This window comes from Gallus gallus, chromosome 28 (assembly GCF_016699485.2).
Source record: "Gallus gallus isolate bGalGal1 chromosome 28, bGalGal1.mat.broiler.GRCg7b, whole genome shotgun sequence".
Classification (NCBI taxonomy): Eukaryota; Metazoa; Chordata; class Aves; order Galliformes; family Phasianidae; genus Gallus; species Gallus gallus.
In genome coordinates, this window is record NC_052559.1 from 3,964,070 (window position 1) to 3,987,042 (window position 22,973).

The window sequence follows — 22,973 nt, forward strand, 5'->3', positions numbered from 1 at the left end:
CCACCTTAACGAAGCGCTCCGCTCCCTCTTTTCTTTCCCGACCTCAAGTGCGTGCCTCCTCGGGGACTACAGCTCCCAGAGGCCTTTGCGGCAGCGCTGTTGCGCACCGCTCCGCCCGGGCCCAGCGCGGTGCATGGTGGGACAGCAGTTCCAAAATGGACCACCACCACCACCACCACCACCACCGGGATGCTCCGGGTACGGCTTCACCGCCGCGTCCGTCTCCTTCTCCTCCCCGGCCAGGCCGTGAGGGCGCAGCGCTCCGTGGCCTTTCCGCCTGAGCGGGAGCTCCGCGCTCCGGAGGGCCCTCCCGCTGCAGCGGGCGGTAATCGCGTCCCCTCCCCCCTTCTTTTCCCCCCTCAGGGAAGGCCAGTCGGTGGTTTGGGGTCGCGCAGTCCAAATCGGCCAAGACGACGGCGAATATCCTCCAGCAAGAGGAGCTGATAGCGCAGAAAAAGCGAGAGATCGAGGCCCGGCTGGAGCAGCAGGCCCGGCAGAGCGCGCTGAGCCTGCAGCAGCTGCCGCTGCTTGGAGAGTGCGTGTGGTGATGGGCTGTGGTGATGGGCTGTGCTGGGCCGGGCCGGGCCGGGCTGGTTGGAGTGGGGGTGTGCAGGGAATGAGGGGGGAAGGGGCCTCATGGGCACTTGGAGCCAACGTGGGGGGGGTTGGAGCTGCTCGTTAGTTAATTAAATGTTGGGAATGGCAGCAGTGGGCTCCGTGCCTGTAGCGGATCTGCCCAGTGTTGTCACACGCTGCTGTTAACAGGTAGGGGCCCATGAGAATCATGGATGGTTTTGGTTGGAAGGGACCCTTAAAGGTCATCTGGTCCCACTCCCCTGCAGTGAACACCCACAGCTCTGTCAGCACTCAGAGCCCTGTCCGGTCTGACCTTGGGTGTCTCCAGGGATGGGGCATCCACCACCCCTCTGGGCAGCCTGAGCGCTGCTTCACCACCCCTTTCTTTTCCTTCTATCCCATCTAAACTTTCCCATCTTTAGTTTGAACGTTTCCAGCGCTGTGATACGATGTTTTCCTCCTCCTCAGTTTTGAGGACTGGGAAAGTTTTCACTTAACCATCACCTGTTTTTTTGTTTTGTTTTTGTTTTTTTTTTTCTGTTTAGAGATGACGGGACAGAAAACGAAGCCTCTGTTTCCAACAAGTTTGTTAATGATGGCAGTTTCCTCCAGCAGTTTCTCAAGCTGCAGAAGGAAAAGTCAAGTACTGGTAGGTCGACCTCTGAGCAACAGGAGGCCTCCCTTCTCCTGATGGTACCAGCTTTGTGTGAGCTGCCTCCGTGTATATTCACTTTAGAAACCCTGCTATGAGCTGTTACCAGTGTGAGTAAGTTCTAAAGCAACGGTGACCCCTTTAGATTTGAAGTCTTCCTTCAGGATGCAGTAGGAACGTTTGCACTTCTTTCCATCTGGAGGTGCAGTAAAGACAAGCATCTTTTATTTCTTTAGGTTGGATCTCACTTTGTAGCAGTCACCGTAGTTTTCACTTAGTTGTGAAGCTTTTGCCAGACAATGTCTTTAATTTACTCTGAAAATGACAGCCTATTGCAGATGTATTACTGCCTGAGTTGTTGTTTATAATCTACTGAGATTAAAACAGTAAGAATGCACAGGAATTATTTTCCCCCTCATTCTTTTCTAAGAACCTCCCCCAAGTTCTACTAATAACTCGGCAAACGCTTCTGCACCAAATGTTGGGAAGAAACCTGTGCTGTTTGGGAAGCGCCCTGGTCAGGTCCTGAGCAGCATGCTGCAGCAAGCGAAGAACTACTCCCATTCCAAACAGACCCCAGTCGTTAACCGCCTCAGTGTGTTTCAGTCGCCAGATGAAGATGAGGAGGAAGATTATGAGCAGTGGTTGGAAATTAAAGGTAAATGACGCTTTGTACTGCTGCACTGTTTGTTTGGTGGGTCAGGTTTGCTTCCCATAGCGATGTAAGTTGAACGTTAGAAGGCTGATTGGGCTTCTCCCTTGTGCTGTGATTTGTTAGTAAGGTTTTGGTGTGCAGATTGCTGTGTAGAAAAGCTGAGGGTTGAGTGCTGTTAGGTACTTGCTGACTGGGGTTATTTGTCTGGCCTGCACTTGGTGTGGGAGGTGGTCATTCACCATAGTTAGACTGGATCTGTTTTACATCTAGGAAGGTTGTTTTCTTTAAGATAGCAAGGCAAACAATTGAAGAGTGGGGGAAAAATTGCATGTATAAATGAATAAAGTTACTTATAAGTCCAGAAGTACCATCAGGTAAATTCCAAGTTCCTGCCTCTCTGAATCCTCAATAGAAAATCATGCCTTAGAGATCTTAACTGCTTGAAGAGGATATAAAACTAACAAAGAAAATAGCAGCACTTAAATAAGCAATAGGCTAAGGAGCCAGAGGGCAGATTTGGTTAATAATCTGAATTTCACACGGATGTACTAATCAAGTATAAAATTAGATTGGTGTTGCTAAGTAAGTCACGCTAAAATTTGTGTCACAATTTGTTTTGTTATGTTTACAAAAACACGTCTAGCTGTTGCTCTGGGATTTATTACAACATAATCCTGGCAGGTCTGAACACAAGCATGAAATGTACTGCAGGAATGTGGGAAGTAGCTGCTGTCTGCAGGGAGTGAAGACAGGACATGGACCCTTAATGCAAAAGCTGTGGGTTCAAAACTAGTATGAATCAGAGTGAACACCTCTGCTCCTAGACACAGTGCTCTGTGTTCAGCACCATACCCAAAATATTGTTGTTTAGACAAATATGTGTTTAGTTTCCATTGAATATGTCCTACATCAGCTCCCTAGTCACTGTTAGTGGGTTCCTTGTTTGGCACAGAAGGAAATGCAGCTTTCTGGAGGCTTTGCTCTCCCCATATCTCTGATGGGATTCCCTCCAAGTGAAGGCTGGGATACGGGTATATGTCAGTAGGAAGGGCTGTATGTTCCAGTTGCACAAGAGGTCTCTGTTGTCCTGGTACAGAGCAGTGCTTTGGGAACTGGGGATTTATAATGCTTAGTTGATAATGTGGTTGTCCTATTCCTCCCCACCGTGTGTTTTGTGTGGAGCAGAGTCATCAGAACCAAGTTACATTCCAATTGAAGTTGCACTCTAGACTGTTCTGATCACATTTTTAGGTTTTTTCTGGTACTCAGAATACTAACTTCCAGGTAGGGGAGGGAGGGGGGGCTGACTGTGACATAAGGATTGTGATTTGTACAGCTGTGTAAGACCAGATCCCCCATTTCATCCTTTTTCTTCCCGTTCCCGTTCTACTTTTGTCTGTCGCCATGGTTCTTAGAAGTAATGTGCCTGTTACCTGTTTGGTGTGTGAGTTGAACCCCAGTACTGACAGCCTGCTTAAAGTTTTACCCCCAGAGGATGCGGAGACCCGCCAAGTGGTGGAAAAGCTGGCTAGGTTCGTGGCTGAAGGGGGACCAGAGTTAGAGAAGGTCGCTATGGAGGACTACAAGGATAACCCAGCTTTTTCGTAAGTCTGGAGCTAACCCATCTACCAAAGCTGGGGGCACTGTGTCTTTGCAGGAGGAGGAATATCAGCCCTGTACATGTTGTTCTCACAGGAGGGGGGGGTTGGTTTAATTATTGCTGGGTGGATTTGAGCTTTGTTGCGTGTCACTGTTTTTGTTTTGGGAAAACAGAAGCAAAAAGTGATACTGTGGTGGTGCTGTGGACACAGATCAATTAGTTGGGAATATAGCCTGGGAGTTCTGTCTGTGCAACACCCGGCCTGTGGGGGTGCTGGGCTGCACCTTAGGGCTGAGTCTGTCTTCTCTGCCATTGCTGTTCTGTGTGGCTGAGGATAAAGGATTCCCCTGCAAGGAGAGACTCTTTATTTTTCTTTGTGAAGTAAGACAAAAGGTTTGGGTACAAGTCCTTGGATTAGAGCTGTGTGTGTTTATACACGCTAAAGGCATTGTAACCCACGGTTTAAGTGCGTTCTGAGTAGTTTATCTATCTTGCTCTTTGTAGTTCAGGCTGTTTACATCTCTAGGGGATTGGTGTTGGTTTTTTCTTAGAGCTGTTGCTGATGCTTATTTTTTGCCATTTTTTTCCTTCATCTCCACCTTAGGTTTTTACATGATAAGAACAGCAGAGAATTCCTTTACTACAGAAAGAAAGTGGCAGAGATAAGAAAAGAGAATCAAAGTTCTCAGGCATCCTCTTCTCAAAAAGGTAATTAAGACTGTGCTTTGAAGAATACTCTATAAATTATGGAATTTGTTTGCCTTCTTCACTCTCTCTGTGACTGTAAAGGTGTCTGGGAACAGTGGGAACAGATATTTGGCTGTCTGTTCCTGTCAGTAGAACTTCAAAATGTATGGAGGTGGTGACCTCTGGCATCAGACTCCTTTGCCAAGGTGGTTGTTGCCCAAGCCCACAAGGTATTTAAGCACAGTGTGTGGAAAGGGCTTGTTTCAGTCCTGAAAAATGCATTGAGGAAAAGTGCTTATTCTCACATGTTCTTATTGGATTTGTTATCAATGAGAAAGGTTTATTTGAATGTGATCCTCATTTCTGCTGCTCTTTCCCTAGCTGAAGCCTTTATTTCCTGCTTAGGACATAAACCTTTGCAAATAAGGGGCTGATTTCAGGTGGGAGAGCAGCAGAAGTGGGTGATCTGCCAACAGACAGATGCTGTGGGCAGTGGAACAAGGTTAACTGCATTAGAAGACCAAAATTGTTGTGGGTGAGATGTGGTCTGCAGGCTGGGCATTCATCGCTTCCCTTCCAGCCCGTTTCAGGTCTGCTGTCAGATTCCCTTTCTGTGGAAAGGAGTATTAATGCAATTTAGCTGTCATGCTGATGAGCTAACAGCCCAAACAAATGGTGGCTTAACAGACTGTGGGCTGAAAGAGCTCGTTACCAATATCAACTAGCTGATACTGCAGCCTGGAAGCTATAAATGCTATTATCCATACTTTACAGGTGTGCAATATTGAAGCAAGGGAAGGTTATGACTTACCCATGGCTTATAATCATGTCTTCTGCCTCCTGGTCCTGTGCCAGCACACTGGAGTGCTGGCGCTGGTACTGTGCAGGTAGCAAATTCATATAAGGCTGTCATGGCTAAATAACCTGTTTGCCTGGCTCCTTATAAACATCAGATATGCTTGGAATACCAAAGCTCTGAGACCTCTGTGCCTTTGGACCGAGGCTGCAGTAGTTGCCTCTTCCATGTGAGGGCTGGGACTGTTCCATGGTGAATTTCCTCTGTCCCACAACCCTCCCCGAATTGGCCATGCATACACATGGGGTTGTGTGTTCCTACTTGGCTGCTTTTTCCTTCCATTTACACCTCTGGACTTCAGTGGCAAAGCCTTTAATGAGAGTTAATTGTGAGTACTGAGACGTGATATTATGGAGAAGTGCCTGACACGAGGAAGGAGGACTTCCTCTGCTGTACAGAGAAACGAGTGCCCCCCTTTGAACACAAAAGCTGGCTTGTCCCTTAATCTGCTCTCATCTAGCTGCTGGCACAGAGGATGCTGATGTGTGAATGAGTGCTCCTCTGGTTACGAAACTGTTGTACAACTGTAATGCAATGTCATATTTCTGTGATGTAAACTGTTTGTGTGTAATATTCCTAAAAATTAAACTCGACCTTTTGCCCTTATTCTGCTCTTGGGGTTCTTAGAACAGATAGGCTTTGACTGTTGCTTGTGTGAGTTGGGCCCAGTACTGACAGCCTGCTTAAAGTTTCACCCCCAGAGGATGAAGAGACAAAGAACTTTGCTGAGAAACTCGCCCGGTTCATAGCAGACGGGGGTCCTGAGGTGGAAGCTATTGCCTTGCAGAACAACCGTGAGAACCATGCTTTCAGGTAAAGGAAGAAGCCTGCTGCTGGGGGTGAGGTGGGGCCTCGGGGGGTCCTTTTCTTTGTAAAGGGGTGATGGTGGACAGAAATCTGAAGTTACAAGGACAGTACAGCTATCTAGTGCTGATGCCTTCACGTTCTGAAGCTTTGCAATTCAAGGCGCAGAGAGAGAGGAATCGATTTGCTTTCTCCCAAATTAATTTATGGCTTCCACCCCTCCCACCTGCTTTCTGTTGCAATCCAGTGGTATAATTCTGACCTTTAAGTTCTTTGCTATAACTGAGTCCTGTTGTGGGCCCCCATCCACCCCTCATACTGCTGCTGTCCAATTAATTTCCTGGCTTGCTCTTTACACAGCATCTTTAATGTACAGGTAGCACTCCTCCACCATTAGATCCCCCTTTGGAATATCTTCTTCAGTGCATCAGATGTGAATTGTTCTCTTCGGTGCTTACTGACAGCTGCTTAATGTCTCCCTTCAGTGTCATACGTGTTTCATTCTTCTGCTCTTACAAACAACGTGGTGTGTTCTCTGGGAGCAGGGCTGTGTTCAGCAGGCCTTATTTTGCTGCTGATATTTTGGCTTTTTATGTGTTGCCTCCTGGCCCTCTTGGGTCGTCTGCTGGTGTTGTGAATTGCGTTCGACAGATGTGCAGATAGCTGAGCTGCTCTGTTATTTACTTGAAAACACCACTGTGGTCCCACCTGACCCAGTTGAACCCTCCCTCCTCTGTCGGGATTCCATCACATGGATGTCCCATCCTGCCCTCTGCTCTCTCCTGCAGCAATCCCCAACCCTGACATTCAAATGGAGGAACGTGAGGTTTAATTCAGTGCATTTTAGAGTGTCAGATCTGCTTGTGTTTGCCTGTGGCTGTTGTGCGGCAATAGGTGGGGAAGGCCTGTTGTCTCCTATGTTTTCTTGTAGGAGCAGGCACTGTCCCAAGGAGAGGTTAGATCAGATTTTAAACTCTTCCTCTCTGAAGCAGGAGGATGGCAGAGGCATTAGGAATAGGCAGAGTTTCTGCAGGAAGTATTTAAATTGGAGGGAGCCCAAAAAGAGAGTGTTTATAATAAACAAAGCGTATCGGTTTTTTGCATAGCTGCTAGACTGAGGATTGTTCATGTTCTTCCTACAGAGACTAAGGAGGTTTGTTTTACCCAAAAGGTCAGAGATGCCTATTTCTGGAAGGAGTAACAACTAGAGCAGTTTTTGGTTGAGTATGAAGGAACAGAAGGGGGAGTCGTGGTATAATTAAGCAGACTGTTAATATCTGTTCAAGCTAGAAGCATAGAGGGCTGGGAGCGGTGTCTTTAGGCAGTGGTTTGGCATTCTCTTTGGTAAGCTGTGAATGTTTTCTGTGAGCTGAAATCCAACATGTTGTGGTGCCCTTGCAGTTTTCCCAGGCGCGTTCTGGGGTCGGCCTTTGCATTCCCACAACGCAGTGTGATCCTTTTAGCACAGTGTGCTTATGTGACGCTGAATAGCTGTGTTTCACCCATGAATGGGAAGCACACTTCCTGCTCCCAGAGACTTGCAGTTCTCCTTGCAGCAGCAGGCAGAACCCTGCGTTGCACACACATACACACAGGGTGGTGCTGGAGAGCAGCAAGATGAGTGGGAAGGCTCCTTGTGCAAGAGCGTTGTAGGAAGGGGAAGCTCTGAGCAAACTGCTGTATCCATCCCCTGGGTATGACTGCTGGTACAGACTTCTTATTTCTCCCCATAGGTTTTTATATGAGCCAAACAGCAAAGGCTACAAGTACTACCGGCAGAAACTGGAGGAGTTCCGTAAGGCCAAAACCAGTGCTGCAAGTGCTCCTGTGCCCGCAGAGCCCAGTCTGAAAAGGAAGACCAGTCCCGAGGCATCTCCATCACCCCTGTGCTTACCGTCTCTGCCATTACCTGCACCCACACCTTTGCCTTTACCCTTACCCGTCCCTGTGCCCTCACCTTTGCCCTTGCCCGTTCCCACACCGTTGCCCGTGCCCTTACCTGTCCCCACACCGTTGCCCGTGCCCTTACCTGTACCCCCACCGTTGCCCTCACCTTCACCATCATCCTCTTCAACTCCACCTAATCAGACGGCTACAACCACTGCTGCAACAACAGCTGCAGCTGCAGCAGGCACTACTAAAAAGAAGCGGAAGAGCAGGTGGGGGCCAGAGGAAGACAAGGTTGAACTGCCCCTCCCGCAGCTCATCCAGCAGTTGGATTCTCCCTCCCCTCTGTCAGGTTAGTGGCTCTGTTGTTTGGGTTGCATAACTGTTTGTTCCTAGGGAGTGCTTTCTGCCTTAGCTCAGCTGGCCGCGTAAACAGAAAGCCCAGCAAGTCTTTATCTCTTGTTGTAATCTCCTTGGTCACCAGCCCCCTGTCTTTCAGCTGAGTCCAGCAGCTAACTCTCCCTGTGTGGAAACCCAGATAAACCATTTTATCTCGCTGACACCAGGGATTGGATCTTATCGTTCTTCAGCTATCTCTAAAACCCTGCTGTGCTATAGCTCATTAGAGCCTCAGCCTCCACGCTATTTAGGGCTATTTCACTTCAGGAAGAGTCTTCAGAAAACAAATATCAAAGCTGAACTGTGCTTATTCCCCACGGTAGGATAAAACCCCTGGGCAGCACTTCCATCTCACTCTAACTGATCAGAAGGCTAAATAGGAATAGCTGTTCCCCAGGTGCTGCTGGGCACAAGTGTAACTCCCAGTTCCAATTTATACCCATTTTGGTTCATTTGATTACAAGTAGGCGTCACAGCCCTCATCCAGTGCTGAGGCTGATGCCCCTGTTGCTTCACCTGCCAAGTTCACCAGGGGGTGCAGCCACGTTGGAGTGCTGGGAGGTAATTCTTCCAGCCCAGGCACTTGCAGTGAGCTTGCAGAGGTTGAACTCCTGTGGCCCATCTGTGTATGTACAGGTAGGTAATTAGGCAAGCACTTAGAGATGCATACAGAAACTGAGTCGCTCAAGGACAGCAGATAGGTGCAAACGTTTTAGATGGCATCTTTGAGTCTTCTGTTCAGTTAGTGTGTTGTGGGGAAGGGATGGCAAAAGGAACAAGTAAAGATGCAGGATAGGCAGCCAGTGTTGGCAAACAGAGAAAATTAATGGTGTGAGGTTAGAATCATGGGAAAGGTAATAAGTACCTGTTGTTTAAACGGGAACTTTCCCAAAAAGCAATAACAAAATAGGTGAAATGGGACAAGGAGCAGAAAGCAAGGTATAATGTCCTGAGCTGCAGGGTCAGATCTCATGATTCTCAGCACATGGTCAGCCTGTAGAGTTCGTTGCTCCATCGAGTCAGTGGGTCTTCTGCTTAGGCTGGATTTTAGAGGATGTAATTGCTCAGCCATTGATAGCTTTGATTGTTAGGCCTGGGTGAGATGTTGGGCTGGCAATGTGTGTCACTGTGCGTTGATTCTGCAGAGATCAGGAAGGAAGGGCTCAATGTCCTCATCCAGCCCTTCAAACGGAGAGGAAGAGGAGTTCCAATGCAATCTGCTTTTCTGATCACTGCCCAGTACAGAATTCTTGTCTATGCGTGTCATACGTGCAGGACAAGTTACCAATCTGGATGGCTCATTCATTTGACCTTGAATTGCTGCTTGTAGAAAGCCAGAAATCAGATACTAAAGTCTTATTCTGTGCCTCTAGAGTATCTTTTTTTTTCTTGCAGACAGTAATGAAGCTTAGATGAAGCTCTGATAGCTGGGCAGGCGCTATCAAAACAAGCATCAGATTCCATCTTAATACCTCCTGCTGCAGTGGGGGCCTGAAGGAGTATCCGTGTGCTCATTGCAGCACGCTGCCTGCTGAAATCTCCCCTGGCTCTTTAGCCTCCCCTTAATTAGACTGGGACATGCTAGCTGTGTTCATGCTCACTTTCTACAGGGCTTTGTGTCAAGTAGAAGAAAAGGACAGCAAACAATTTGCTAGGCATAACAAATCAACCATTAATGCGCTGTTAATGCTCTGCAGGGGGAAGGATTTCTTTATTTATTGCTTGAGATGGACTGATCTCTTTCTAGAATTAACATCTTCAACCCGACAGGTGGAGAGAATTCTGAATTAAACTGGTTCTGTGCAGGGCAGGTTGCACAGGGTGCTCTGGTCGCTCAGTATCTGTGTCTCAGACCTTTATCCTTAGCAGTTGTTCTGAATGTGGTGGAGGACTGTTGTGATCCCTTTTCTATCTACTCGTAGTAATAAATCAGTATTGCAGAGTGGAGAAAAAGTAGCTCTTTTGGACAGAAACAAGGTTCCTCTTAAATATATTGATGTCAAAGCACTTAACTACATAGGTGCTGCAGGGACCAATACATCTGAGAAGCTGAACAGAACAGAGATGCTGCTGTTAGTGAACTCTGTGGACTAATGGGATACTGCAGGCTGCTGTTAGAATATTCTGAAACCTAATACTGGGTTGGTTTGGGTCTGATTCGTTTTAATTGAGTACCATCTTCAGGCTGCAAAGCAAAAGTTCAGGCACGTCTGTGCTGGGATTTCTTCTGCTCTTCTTAAAGGATGTTCAGTTCGCTTCTAACAAGCTCTTCTTTGAGCGTGTGGGGAAGGGATGAACCTTCAGGTATTCTTCTGCCAATGCTGCAGATAGACTGCACCATTAACCCTGTAGACAGAGCTGATGTCATTCAAGGGAAAAATGCCCTTTTCCCAAGCCTGCTGAACGTGAGGCTGAGAGCAGCTTCTCTTTTGCATCGTGTTTGCCCGATGCTAGCCTGGTGTAAGGCACCTATAAATCTTATCTGTTTATATGCAAATATGTTGACTGATCTTACTTACTAATAGATTTTTCTGTCTTCAGATGTAGGCTTTGGGCGGAGCTTTGCTTTTCTGTCAACTTTTCTGTATTGTGATGCTTCAGGCCAAGACTGCAAAAATATCCCTCAGAGCCAAATTTCTGCAGTGGCTCTTTCAGCCTCATCTCAGCACGAAGTCTGCGAGGTGCCACAGAGCAGGCAGACGAACCAGATGTAGCTTTAGCACAGGAAGCAGCAGTGGCATATGCTTTCTGGGATGTGAAAGAAGATGCTACGGTCTTACCTTTCTCCTTTAAGGTGGTTATATATGCTGGCAAGCCACCAGCTCGTGGGGCCTCTGGAGCCGTGCCTGGCTCTTAGCCTGAGTGTTTATGCAATTCAGAACGAAGCCAGAGAGCTGCTGACCTCTGTGAAGGGCAGAGTCTTCCTCAGTGCATTCAGAGAAAGCTTTCCCATGCCCTGAGACAGGAGGTGAATCCTTGGCGAGGGTTGGTGCTGGAGTGCCTCGGTCTCACGTCACATTTGGAGCCAGATCCTTATTTATAGCCAGTTCTACATGGAATGGCATATCATGTTCATTAAAACAAGTCTCCAAATCTCACTGCTCTCCGAGACAGAAATCGGGCTCTTTGTCAATAGCAGACAGGTTCATTTTTCTGTTTGCTCTTATTTCTTGGGAGCTGGAAGTGCTCATCCTGGTGCCAGGCCCAGGGCTGATTGCTTCCTGCTCTCAGGAAAGCTCTTGCAGTGTTTTACATAACTCTTCCTGCAGAGTTGACTCCCATTTGTGGTGCAGAGGCTCTCGCTGTGCGAGGCAGGCTGGGTGTGCTGTTTCATGTTCTCCTTGGGAGGCTGCAGTTGAGGATGCTGCTTCCCAGTCATGGCACGCTTGGCCAAAAGCAAGTGGGAAAGGAGGGAGATAAGAGGGCTCGGATCAGTTGCCCTGGGTGAGAACAAGGGAAAGGCAGAAGCCAACTCCTGAGGCCTAATTAGCATGCTGTGTAGACGTTTGGTGTCACGAACAATGATCCTATTATTATTGGGCTTCATAATTAATAGATGATGAATAATTAATGAAGCGCCATTTAACTGCAGTCTGGACGTCCGTTGGAATTGAGGGTTTTGCAGTCATTGGAAAGCAAATGTTTTTTCCCTTGTGTTGAAAAACGCAACGTGCTTTCAAGTGTGGTTGTGAGTCTTCCTTTAATCCCTTAAATATTTAAGTGCTGGCATCTCAATTCTGAGGTGCTGTAGAGGGAGGGGAGCTGCCAGTTCTGCTGGAGATGCAGACTGTGTCTGTAAGGCAGTCTGTATTGCAAATCTGCAGCCCCAGTAGTGTTTCTTGTACTCTTTCTCATGGTGCAGCAGTGACACAGAGGCATCCCCGCTCCTTTTATGTGTGCTTTGAACTCACAGTTGTGTGGTCACTTTCAATCCGTGCGTTCTCTGCCCACATCATCTTAGTATCTAATTTCAGAGCTTACCTGATACAACAGTGAGAGTCATTCCAGAGGAGGAGCTTCCAGATGGGATGCTGCAGGGAAACAAGGATGCATCGGTGGGGCTGTCAGGCTTAGAATGTCCCCTCTTTGAAACCCAAGCAGTGCTCTTCTTCAGCCTCAGGTTCCCTGGGGAATGGTACCTTCCAAAGCAGCACAATGCTTGTGTCCTTATTCTAAGGTGGTCGTTTCTTTTCATTGTGAATGAAGTTGCTGTTTACATAGCAATCAGCAGACACTTAGTGCACAGCCTGGGCTATATGGTGACAGGCTCAGATCTGCATGGGACGCAGTCAGAATAATTATCACTCCTTGCAGTGGCTGGGGTTCACAAGGAAGCCTTATGAGGGGAATTAAAGTTAAAGGAGCAATGGTTTTTCAAGCGTGCCGTAGGAAATTGCCATGCAGAGTGACCTCTGGGGGTGTGAGATGTTGGTTCCCACTCTGCTGACACGATCTGAGCCACTGTGAGCTGCTGGCTTTCCTGCCTCTGCCTTCCAGTGGATGCTCTGTAGCTCAGTGTCTGAGTGCAGCAGTCATGAACGGGTCTGAAGTTTCAAGAGAGGTTCTGGAGATGTGGCTTCACTGCCTCGACAGTTGGCTCTGATTTATGGAAGTCTTTTACATGTGCTTCTTTCAGTTCAGGACCTCAAGGGCCTTGGGTATGAAAAAGGGAAACCAGTTGGTTTGGTGGGTGTGACGGAGCTCTCTGAAGCCCAGAAGAAACAGCTGAAGGAGCAGCAGGAGGTAATGCCCTGAAATGGTTTCCTTATTCATTTGTGTGCCTACATCTCATGCTGCGACGTGGCAGCATTAGGTGGGAGAACAGAGGGGTGATAGCAAAGAAACTTTTCCACATAAATCTCTGGGATTTGTGCTGAATGCCTGAGAATCATGTGGTGCTGCAGTCAGCAGAATTACCTTAGAGGGCTTTGGGGAATACAAACTAAGCCAGCCAATTGCTGTGCTACCAAACTAAAACCCAAAATCTATAAGGTCTGTGGTGTCTCATCTGCAGCTGGTTATGTATTGCTTTAGCAGTGGGGAGGTGAGGGCATGCGTGCGAGCTGTGGTGGAGTGAGAGCAGGATTTGCTTTTGCTGGAACATGAGGGTGATGTTCAAACTGTGTGGGGACGATGAGGTGGCAGCAGTCCTCAGTGCTGAAATCAAGATGCATCTCTTGGAGGAGCCAGCACGGCTTGCTCCTGCTTGATCTGAGAAAGAAGTGGATCAGACCAAGCAGCTGTGCTGCCCCTTGGGATCTGTGGTTGTCATCACCTGCATTGTGGGAGGCAGCTGGGGTGGGGGGCTGTGCTGCCTATGTGTTGTTCTGTGTCACTGAGGGTACCGTTGCATCTCTTCTCCTAGATGCAGCAGATGTATGACATGATTATGAAGCACAAGCAAGCCATGCAGGAAATGCAGATGATGTGGGAAAAGGCAATTCAGCAGCACCAGCATGGCTACGACAGTGATGAAGAAGTCGACAGTGAGCTGGGAACGTGGGAGCATCAGCTGCGACGCATGGAGATGGACAAGACACGAGGTGTGTGGGGAGCTGCCATGCAAGCACCTTGCTGGCTCTGCAGTTGTGCAGAGGCCTCCAGAGGGAGATGTTTGAGGTTGTGTTCTAAGCATGGCAGTCACAGGGTCGCTTGTCCCTGGTTTCCCTCCTTGCTGGGTGGAGGTGATAGCAGTTTGTTCCTGTGAGGTGTTATGCTTCACAAACCCCCTGAAAATCCAAGGCAAAGAATGCTGCTTAACTGCTGTTTTCACTTCTGTATCTTGGGCAGAGTGGGCTGAGCAGCTGACCCAGATGGGCAGAGGGAAGCATTTCATTGGAGACTTCCTTCCACCAGACGAGCTGGAAAAATTCATGGAGACATTCAAGGCTCTGAAGGTAAAATAGCAGAGATTTTGTACTGCTTCAGACTTGTCCTGCAGCAACGGGGGTGGGACCTCAGGCACACTTAGTTAGCCCTTTCTCAGAGCAGTTTGCTACCATGCAGCTTTGAAGTACTTCTGCCCTCACCACCCTGGGGGCTGTGTTCCTTTCTTAGGTTTTTGCTCTTTGCATTGGTAGTAAACTAGAAAGCAGACTGTTCGGATGGTATTTGTGGGTTAGCTGGAATCAGACAAACCTCTCAGGCTCCCCACTGTTTGTCTGCAGTTCCTGTTTAAGACAAGTGGTGGCTGATGCCAAGCAAGGAAAATTCAAGTTTTTATCCAGACAATTGCGGTAGGTAAAGGCATAAAGCACACAAAAAGCTTATGAAAAATACTTCATAGCTGTCGATTCTTCCTAAACTGTAGAACTTCTTGATGCTGGTATCCTTGATAATGTTTTCTTGCAACCAGCATGGGTTCTTCTGTTCCCTGGAGATCCTTGTTTATATAGGAACCGTATCTGAAAGTTGATTCAGTGAGCAACTTGAAATTCAGAAGCTGAATATGTCTCAGCCTAATCTCACAGTAGCATTCCCTGCTTCTTGCAGGTTGTTACAGGGCTTGCGTGACTGTGCAGTGCTTTATCATTTACCTGTTTTCTTCTCTGTTTGTGCAGAAATGGAGTCCCAAGAGACTGTGCTGGTTATTAACTGTTTGCCAGAACAGTCCTGCCTTCCAGTAGCTGAAGCTGATTTTTCTCTCCTTTGACCCACAAACATAGGTCTGTCTGTGCATATACAAACCGAACAGCCCTACCTTTTGTCTTCCTGCAGGAAGGACGTGAACCAGATTATTCTGAGTACAAAGAGTTCAAACTGACTGTGGAAAACATAGGTTATCAAATGCTAATGAAGATGGGCTGGAAGGAAGGCGAGGGGCTTGGTTCGGATGGACAGGGGATTAAAAACCCAGTCAGCAAGTAAGCAAAGTTCTTCTACTATTGATTTAGTCCTTTCCTCTTAGGCTGATAATTGATGCTCCTGCTCTAGCCTACTGGAAGCAGCTGCAATGAATGTGGCTGTAATTCATCACTTGCACAGAATATGGAATCCTCTCAGCAGAGGAGGAAAATTGTTTCTGATTTCTTTGGGGTTCTCTCCCTGCCAGAACTGGATTTGTTACTGTTATCTCAGGCAGGAGCTACGATCTGAGCCCAGGACTGTTTTGTTTCCCATCTCAATCTGCCTAGTGTGTGTTTTCTGTGGTGCCTACTCTTCAGTTTCCCCCTCTATAACACAGAGATAACACCATGTATGCACCTCATCTCTCCCAGGACATGCCTCCACATTGATTTCAATCCTCAAGAGTATCTGAAGCACTCTTGGTGTCTGCTGGCTGCTCTCTGGCATACTATACGTACAGTATATGCTCCTGGTGCACCCATCTGAAAAACACTTAGGTTCATAGCAGCGAGTGTTGTATGTGATTGTGCAGCTCTTTTTTTGCACAGCAGTTTACTGACTCCATCACATTCTGTAGATAATAAAGCTTCAGGAGAGTTCCATCCAAAAATAGATGAACACATCTTTTTGGATGGATCATCTGCTGGTGGCATATGCTGAACTTCAGAAGCAGCTCTTGGTGATAGGAAATGCTCTGAATTATTTTTTAGCATTAGATCCTTTTAGAAATAACAATTGTTTGTTTACTGTGTAATATGAAGTGTCTCTACAAAGCACTTCTTTGCTTATTGCAGGAAGATCTCTCTGGCAGTGTGCTTATTTGTTCAGAGGAGACCTGTGATGACAGATCACTGTGTTCAGAACAGCGAGGCTTTAAAACAGCAGAAGGAAGGCACTGCTGCCTGTCACAGGGTTGAACCAGGGTTGTGCTTTGCTTGAGATTGCCATCTCAGAATTGCTAAGAAGGTGGTAATGGAGGTAGAAATGAGCTGGTGTCACTGCTGGACTGTTGTGGAGTGAAGGATGTTGAGCAGTTGCCTGCCTCCATCAATGAGGCACAAACCAGCAGCTTTGGCTGCCCAAGGTTGTTCTGCTTGTCCGGGCGTTGTTGGGTAGGGAGGCCTACAGCACAGGCAGTATTTCTGCTCCAGCTCTGAAAGGGTAAGCAAATATATATTCACAACACTGCTTGCAGCTAACGATAGCAGACACCGTTAGGAAGGACAGCATGGAAACATAGCAGAGGCAATGATGTGCTCGGTCCTACCTGTCTTCTCGGAGTGGGTATTTCAGGTGAACTGCCCACTTGCTTCCCTCAGCAGCTTTGTTGTGCCCTTCTGAACAGGGGGACTACTGCTGTGGATGGTGCTGGCTTTGGCATTGATCGTCCTGCAGAGCTGACCAAGGAGGACGATGAGTACGAGGCGTTCCGTAAACGCATGATGCTCGCCTACCGGTTCCGACCCAACCCTCTGGTAAGGTGTCCCAGGACCAGAGCAGGCACACTGACAAATGCACTGAGGTATCTCATAAAAGACAGAAGAGAGAGGAGCATTTCCAGTGACTTTAACCAAGAGATCAAATTCTGTGACCGTTCCTTTGATTCATTCCCCTCCTGAATCATATTCCCATGACCCAATGATGCCTGCGTGCACACATCTCGCTGTGCTCTTCTGATGCAAAGGATGCTGGCTTTGGTTTTACGTGGTCCAAACCAAGTGTAGGTGCTGCACACAAAGGAGGCAGATGGGTTGTCCATGAATCCATGGCTTACTTTGAATAATTGTTTTCCTGGCTGTGAAAGGCCTGTAACAGGCAACTGCAAGCTCGCATCCAGCGTGCCAGCGCATCTAGAGAGCTGCCTTTGTGATTTGTGATGGGAAACCTCGGGTTTTGCTGTCAGAAATGTCACGTTTCAGTGGCTTTCTCAGATAATTAATCTCAAATGCTCATTGTTCTGTGAAGGCGGCGACTCTGATTAGTTTTCCTTTTGTTATTCCCTGCAGAACAACCCACGGCGACCCTACTACTGAGATGCTTTTGGGACGGCGTGTTTTCAAAGCAGTTGTGGTTTTTTTTTACTGTGAAATGTTACGAAATCTCATTATCGTTCTCTTATTTGCTGATATTGATGACTTCCTGAAGTCACGATGCCATCTCTCAGCCAGGAGAAAGGCTGCAGGCTCGCTCACGGCACACTTGGGTGTCATGATGGCCATTGGAATGAGGCCTGGGTGGTATTGGGAGGGGTGAGGTTGGGGAGCTGTGCGAGGTGCCCCGCTGAGTGCAAGGGCAGCTCCACAGATAGGAGGAGTTCAGGGACTCCATTCAGACGTAGCTCAGCGTTGTGTTACTGACAAAGAACGCATCTTTTGCATAGTGGTAGATCCTTTGTTTTCCAGATGTGCAGCCTGTGCTGCTCCTTCTTAAGTGCAGAGATAAAAAGGGACTGTCCGACCCCACTTTGGGGGCTGCTGGCCCGTCTTTATTCCCTGACAAACTGAGTTCCTATGCTGCCATGAAGCCAGAAGTGCAGTCTGACCTCCAAGTGGCATTGCACAAACAGTGCCTACTCGTTTCAACTCTGCCCTCTGGAAGAGGAGGTTGGGAGCAGCGCATGCAGTGCAACTGCAAGGGCTGAGGTGCACAGGAGATTCATTCAGCTTCAGCCACAGCAGCCTCGTGCTTTCCTGAACACTAAGCTCACCCTCAGCTTCTGAGCAAAACGAGCCACCTGCAGGCTGTGTGCCTGGACGTGGGCGACAAAGAACCAAACCTTCCAGCACAGTCTATCGAAGGCCATTGGGATTTCGTTGCTGCAAATCCAAACTTTCCTCGTTCATTCATTCTGTAAATAAAATAAAGCTCGTTTGTTCCTTACTTTTAATCACTGACTTATTGGGCAGAGCAGTCTTACTATGGCTTTTTATGGGCTGTGCTGCCTTCAGATCCATTTCCTCCCAAACATCTCCGAGAAAGCAAAGTTTCTGCTTGTTTATTTGTCTTTTCCCTCAATCCAAATATTTGGGGTGCGATTCTCTTTTGTTAACTTCCCCTCAGGGCGGGGAGCCCAGGGCTGGGCTTCCAATAAAAACAGCTGAAGCTGTCAATTCCATAGGAGTTCTATCTGAGCAGGGGGGGATGTTTGGCACTGAGCTGCCCGTGGGGAGCACACAGCGTCCCTGCAGCCCATGCGTGGGGGCTGTGCTTGGTGCAGCTCAGCAGCACGAGCAGTGAGCATGGCTGGTGGGGAAACAGAGATAGGGAACCTGGCAGGAATTCTGCTCCAATGGGGAAGGTCGGTGTGACATCAGTGTGACATCTGGGCTGGCTGCTGTGTTGGGAAAGCAGTCCATTCCCCCCCCCTTCCTTAGGGGCTGAAGTTGGGGTGTTTGTGTGCTGTGGTCCCACCTTCCTTCCCTCTTCCTTGTGCTGCTCTCTGTGGGGTTGGGCTGCGTTGTGTCCCCCCCCCCCCCCCCCCCCCCCCCAGGCCCAGAGCTGAGGTCCGCGGTGAGCTGTGCAGCCCGCAGTGCTGACGAGGCAGTGCTGTGTGCTGTGTCCCAGCCCAGGGCAAAGTGCGGAGAGCTTCCATCGCTCCCCGGACTCCAAAGCAAAAGGGCAAAAGAGTGACACAGTGGCACATTTGTGGAGGCGATGGGAGAGGGGAAAGGTTGAAGCTTCGGGCTCTGCTGAGCAGCGTGGAAGTTCAGCGCTGCTGCTGGAGCAGAGGGAAGGGCTTTTGCTGGAGGAGGGCTGAGAGGAGGAGGTCGGGGTGGCGCTGGGCTCAACGCTGCAGCCCCATTCATTGCAGACCCACGTTGGCTTTCATGCGCTTTGTGCTGTGAAGAGCCGTGCCCTCCTGGCTCCATGAAGCGCTTAAGCTCCACAAAGAGTTGGCTAAAATACGTACATCTGTATAATACAAACCAACCCCAATTTCCGTATGAATCTCCGTAATGAACTGGAGAGGGGAAAAACAACCCATCAATCCATCAACACGAAACCACCCCCAGTTCTCAAAGCCCCCCGGGGTTCCCCTCTCCCCACACTGCGGCTCCCACATCCCGGCCCCGTACCGGGGTTGCTCTGAGCCCCCTCCCCGCTGCCGCTTTAAGGGCGCTGTCCGCGCCCGGTCCGGGGCCGAAGTCCGTCGGGGCTGCGGCGGTGCTCCGGGGATGCGGCTCCGCTCCGGGCCGGGCGCTCTCGCCCCCCCTCTGCTCGCCCTCCCCGCGGCTTTCGGCCTGAGCGGCGCCGCGGCGTTGGCGGAGTGAGTTCGGTGCGGGGCCGGCCCGCTCCGGTCCGGGATGGAGCTGCGGGCGGTGCGGGGCGACGTCGGGGTTGGGACGACGCTGCGGGCGCGGGGCGGTGTTGGGCTGCGGGGCGCTGCCGCGGGGGTTCGGCGCCGCCCGGGCCGGGGGGGGGGGGGGAGATGGGCTGCGCTTCGGGTGCGGGACGTTGGCTGTGCCCGGCCGAGCCCGTAGAACGTCCCCCGGGACTCCCACACTGCGGCTGCGTTTGTGGTATCAGCGGACGTGGGGTCACCCACAGCCCACCCCCGGGATCGGGGTGCTCAGTGCGTCCCCCTCGTAGCTCCCATCCCCTCCAGCGCTGCTCTCAGTGCCGCGTCACCCCTCCGCTCACCCCGTATCGCCCCCCCGGGCACTGAGCCCCGGCCCCCAACTCCCAACTCCCCCTTCCAGGGCCATCCCGGCCCCATCCTCACCCCGTCTGCCTCTCCTGCCCGGCAGCGGACCCGAAGGTGCTGCCCCGTGGGGATGCGGCCCCAAATCCCCCCCCAACCCCATCACTCACAGTGACATCCGACGGTGACCGGAGGAGCCCTCCCTCGTGCTGCTCCACCACCACTCTTGTATTTGAATTCTAAATTAATCATTCCATGGGAGTAATTAGTCATGTAGTAATTAATTATACACTACTAATAATGCACTTATGCGCTGACAGTTAAATCATTTGATTGTTTTGCTGTTGATTTTTTTTTTCCATGAGTATCTGTTGGTTTTGGATGCTCAGAGTGTGCGGGGGGGGGGGTTATGAGGACAACCCCGGCCCCACTCAGAGGCGCTGTAACGCCCATCCCATAACCTCCCCATCCCATCCCCGTCCCCCTCCCCGGCACGAAGCAAACGGGTCGGGGGTCTCTGGGGCTGTGACGGCAGTTTCCAACAGGGTGAGCTGTCGGCACACGGCGGTGCCTTTGCGCGCAGTGAGCGGCGCTTCTGTTCCGTCTCTTTGGTGCTGGGGTTAAAGGCTGGGGTGAAAAAACGCCACAACGCCTTCAGCTGTGCAGCGCGAGAAGCAGAGGTGGCCGGAGCTGACCCGTAGCCACCCCCGCTAATGAGGTTCCCCTGCGAGGGGAGCACTGAGCTCGGGACGGATTTCCCTACAACTTCTTTGCACTCCTCAGACAAATCTGCGCCGTCTGTCTTCTCATTGCCCCTTAATTGTATAATCAGCGAACTGGATGGGGGAAATGAGGCACACGGGGGACACGGAGCCCCCCCCTGCCTGACCCCCCCCTCCTGTCCCACAGCAACCCACTGCTGCTGGCAGCTGTGCTGCTCCTTGCTGTGCTGCTTGCCTTCATCTACTTCGCCGGTGCTGGGAGCTACTTCCAGGACCCCCTGTTCTGCGGTGAGTGCCGGGGCTCCCAGCACCCCCAACCCCTCCGTTGGGCAGTGGGGCCACACACTGAGCCCTCCCTGCTGCTTCCTGCAGTGTTCGTGGTGTTCTCCTTTGTCTCTGCCGTCGATCTGATCATCTCACTGGAGGAGGATGGCTTCATTTCGGGCTTCGCAGAGGTCTACGTGAGAGAGGTACCGCCCCATTGCAACAATCACAGTGGCCAAAAGCAGCACCTGATCCACCGGGACCCCCGAGGGGGGGGGTGGGGGTGTAGGAAAGATGCTCACCCCCACCCTGTGATATCTCCAATCCGCTCAGGGTGAGCCATACCTGCGCACAGCACACGGCATCATGATCTGTTACTGGGATGGCATCGTGCACTACGGGCTGTACCTCACCATGATCACAGCCATGAGCCAGCGGTGAGCGGGGCCGGGGGGGGGCTGAGGGTCGGGGAGGGGCTGTGTGTCGGGCTCTGACCTCACTGCCTCTGCAGGAAGAGCTATAGGAGCCTGGGTCTCTTCTGGCTGGGCTCTCTGGTGATGAGCATCCTCGTCTTCCTGCTTGGGAACCTGATAGGTACGGGGCTGTGGGGGGGACACCGGCACCCACTGCTCCCCACGGTGTTGCCGCAGGGATGAGCGCTGGGCAATGCAGTCCCCACCCCACGTTCTCCTCCTCAGGCAAATACAGCTCCGACATCAGCGCTGCCTTCCTGCTCAACCTGCCCTACGTCCTCATCCCCATCTGGGCCGGCACGCGGCTCTTCCAGCAGCCCAGGGCTGTGCCGCGCCTCACAGCGGAGCAGGTGGGCACCAATGGGGGGGCATCGACCGTGGGGCACCACCGTGGGGCACAACGCAGCACCACGGGGCGTCAACAACCCGAATCTCCCCCCAGATTGAGCAGGAGCAGCGCAGGTGGCTGCACCAACGGCCCCACGACCTGGCGCTGGTGCTGGTGCTGCTTCTGATGGCTTCCTTCACCTTCTTCCGGGGGATGGTGAGTGCTGGGGGGACAGATGTACCGTGGGGGGGGGGCAGACCGTGCACTGGGGTGGGCTCCTCGCCACCCTTGGATCCGTGCAGGTGGTGCTGGACTGTCCTGCTGACTCCTGCTTCGAGTACATCTACCAGCACGAGCCCTACCTGCGTGACCCCGTTGCCTACCCCAAAGTGCAGGTGAGTGCGGGCAGTGGGGACCCCTGTGCCACCCAGGACACAACGACCGCTCTGTCCCTCTGCTCACAGATGCTGATCTACCTGTTCTACGTCCTCCCCTTCCTCTGCCTCTGCATCTACGCTCTGTTGCGCCCAGGCTGCTCCTGGCTGCCCGACTGGAGCCTGGTGTTTGCTGGGGCCGTTGCGCAGGTAAGGGCAGGGAGCCGGGGAGGGGTGGGGGGGCAGGTGGGGACCCACCCCGCATCTGGAGCAGCTCCCAGAGCTGCCTCCGCAGCCTGATAATTAATTATTCCTCGGCGGATCTTAATGGAGTTGGGGATGAGTTTGCCAGAAATAGGCTGGAGCGAACCTGCGGATCTATAGAAAGGACGTGGGGCACAGCAGCAGCCCTCGGTGCCACCCCTTCCTCTGTCCCCAGGCGCAGTTCTCCCACCTGGGCTCCTCGCTGCACCCCCGCACGCCCTTCCCATACCAGACCCCCGAAGACGTCTGGTGGAGTTTCCTCATCACCAACGTCCTTTACGCGTTGGGGCCGCAGCTCCTCGCCCTCCGCTGCCTGCACAGCCCCACGTTCTTCCTGCCCACTGCCCCCAGCAGCCTGCAGGGGGGCAAGAAGCACCAGTGAGCTGCCAGCCCCCCCCATGGGATGCTGCTTCGGAGGGGTCCCCTGCGATACTCCGGTCCCCCCGGTGCCCTCTACGGTCCTGGGTGTGCTGGGGGGACCTGGTGGGCTCTGTGTGTGGCTGGGTGTCCTGGGGGGGTCTCATTGGTGGGAGTGATGGACCCCCCCGTCCCACCCGTGTGTTGGCTGTTGGGATGCAGCAGCACAGAGCAGACCATGAAAAAACTGTTTACAAAATAAAGGAGTTCGGGTCCGGCTTTGTAACGGCGATGTGTGTGCGCTGTGTCCCCCGAGCAGCTGTCCCTATCCCCGCTCCTTGCCCCCCCGCACCCCCCGGGCCGTGCTGCCCTTGCCTTGCCCTTGGTGCCGGGGATGCGGCGGGGAGGGGGGGCTCTGCACGGAGCAGGGATGCACGCGGGGCTGAGAGGTGTGCATACGTGTGTGCGGGGCTGTGCACACGTGTGTAGAGCTGTGCAGACACGTAGGGGTGTGCACACGTGTAGGGATACCCCGCGGGTGCCCGTTCACGTCCCGGCCGATCCGAGGGTCCCCATCCGAGGCCCCC

At 51.2% G+C, this 22,973-nt stretch overlaps 2 protein-coding genes across 5 annotated transcripts; both read left to right on the forward strand.

Annotated features, from left to right (window-relative positions):
* Nucleotides 1–117: 117 nt before the first annotated feature.
* On the forward strand, nucleotides 118–17,842 carry SUGP1 (SURP and G-patch domain containing 1). Of its 3 annotated transcripts, NM_001195551.2 has the most exons (15): nucleotides 118–198; nucleotides 364–535; nucleotides 1,122–1,225; nucleotides 1,659–1,886; nucleotides 3,364–3,487; nucleotides 4,088–4,191; nucleotides 5,716–5,839; nucleotides 7,564–7,771; nucleotides 7,919–8,069; nucleotides 12,753–12,859; nucleotides 13,482–13,659; nucleotides 13,907–14,013; nucleotides 14,834–14,979; nucleotides 16,308–16,437; nucleotides 16,969–17,842. In NM_001195551.2, exons 1-15 carry the CDS (start codon nucleotides 156–158, stop codon nucleotides 16,993–16,995), a joined length of 1,953 nt encoding a protein of 650 aa, NP_001182480.2. In that variant the 5' UTR covers nucleotides 118–155; the 3' UTR covers nucleotides 16,996–17,842. The 3 variants fall into 3 exon arrangements, with proteins under 3 accessions (NP_001182480.2, XP_046760560.1, XP_046760561.1); XM_046904604.1 differs by having other exon boundaries at nucleotides 118–246; nucleotides 7,564–8,069; XM_046904605.1 differs by having other exon boundaries at nucleotides 7,564–8,069.
* A 1,256-nt stretch (nucleotides 17,843–19,098) lies between these two features.
* On the forward strand, nucleotides 19,099–22,676 carry TM6SF2 (transmembrane 6 superfamily member 2). Of its 2 annotated transcripts, none has more exons than NM_001389629.2 (10): nucleotides 19,099–19,229; nucleotides 20,514–20,614; nucleotides 20,699–20,796; nucleotides 20,924–21,027; nucleotides 21,102–21,184; nucleotides 21,289–21,413; nucleotides 21,506–21,607; nucleotides 21,694–21,786; nucleotides 21,856–21,975; nucleotides 22,205–22,676. In NM_001389629.2, the coding sequence occupies exons 1-10, from the start codon at nucleotides 19,138–19,140 to the stop codon at nucleotides 22,409–22,411; spliced, it is 1,125 nt and encodes a 374-aa protein (NP_001376558.1). In that variant the 5' UTR covers nucleotides 19,099–19,137; the 3' UTR covers nucleotides 22,412–22,676. The 2 variants fall into 2 exon arrangements, with proteins under 2 accessions (NP_001376558.1, XP_040509500.1); XM_040653566.2 differs by having other exon boundaries at nucleotides 21,923–21,975.
* Nucleotides 22,677–22,973: the final 297 nt, after the last annotated feature.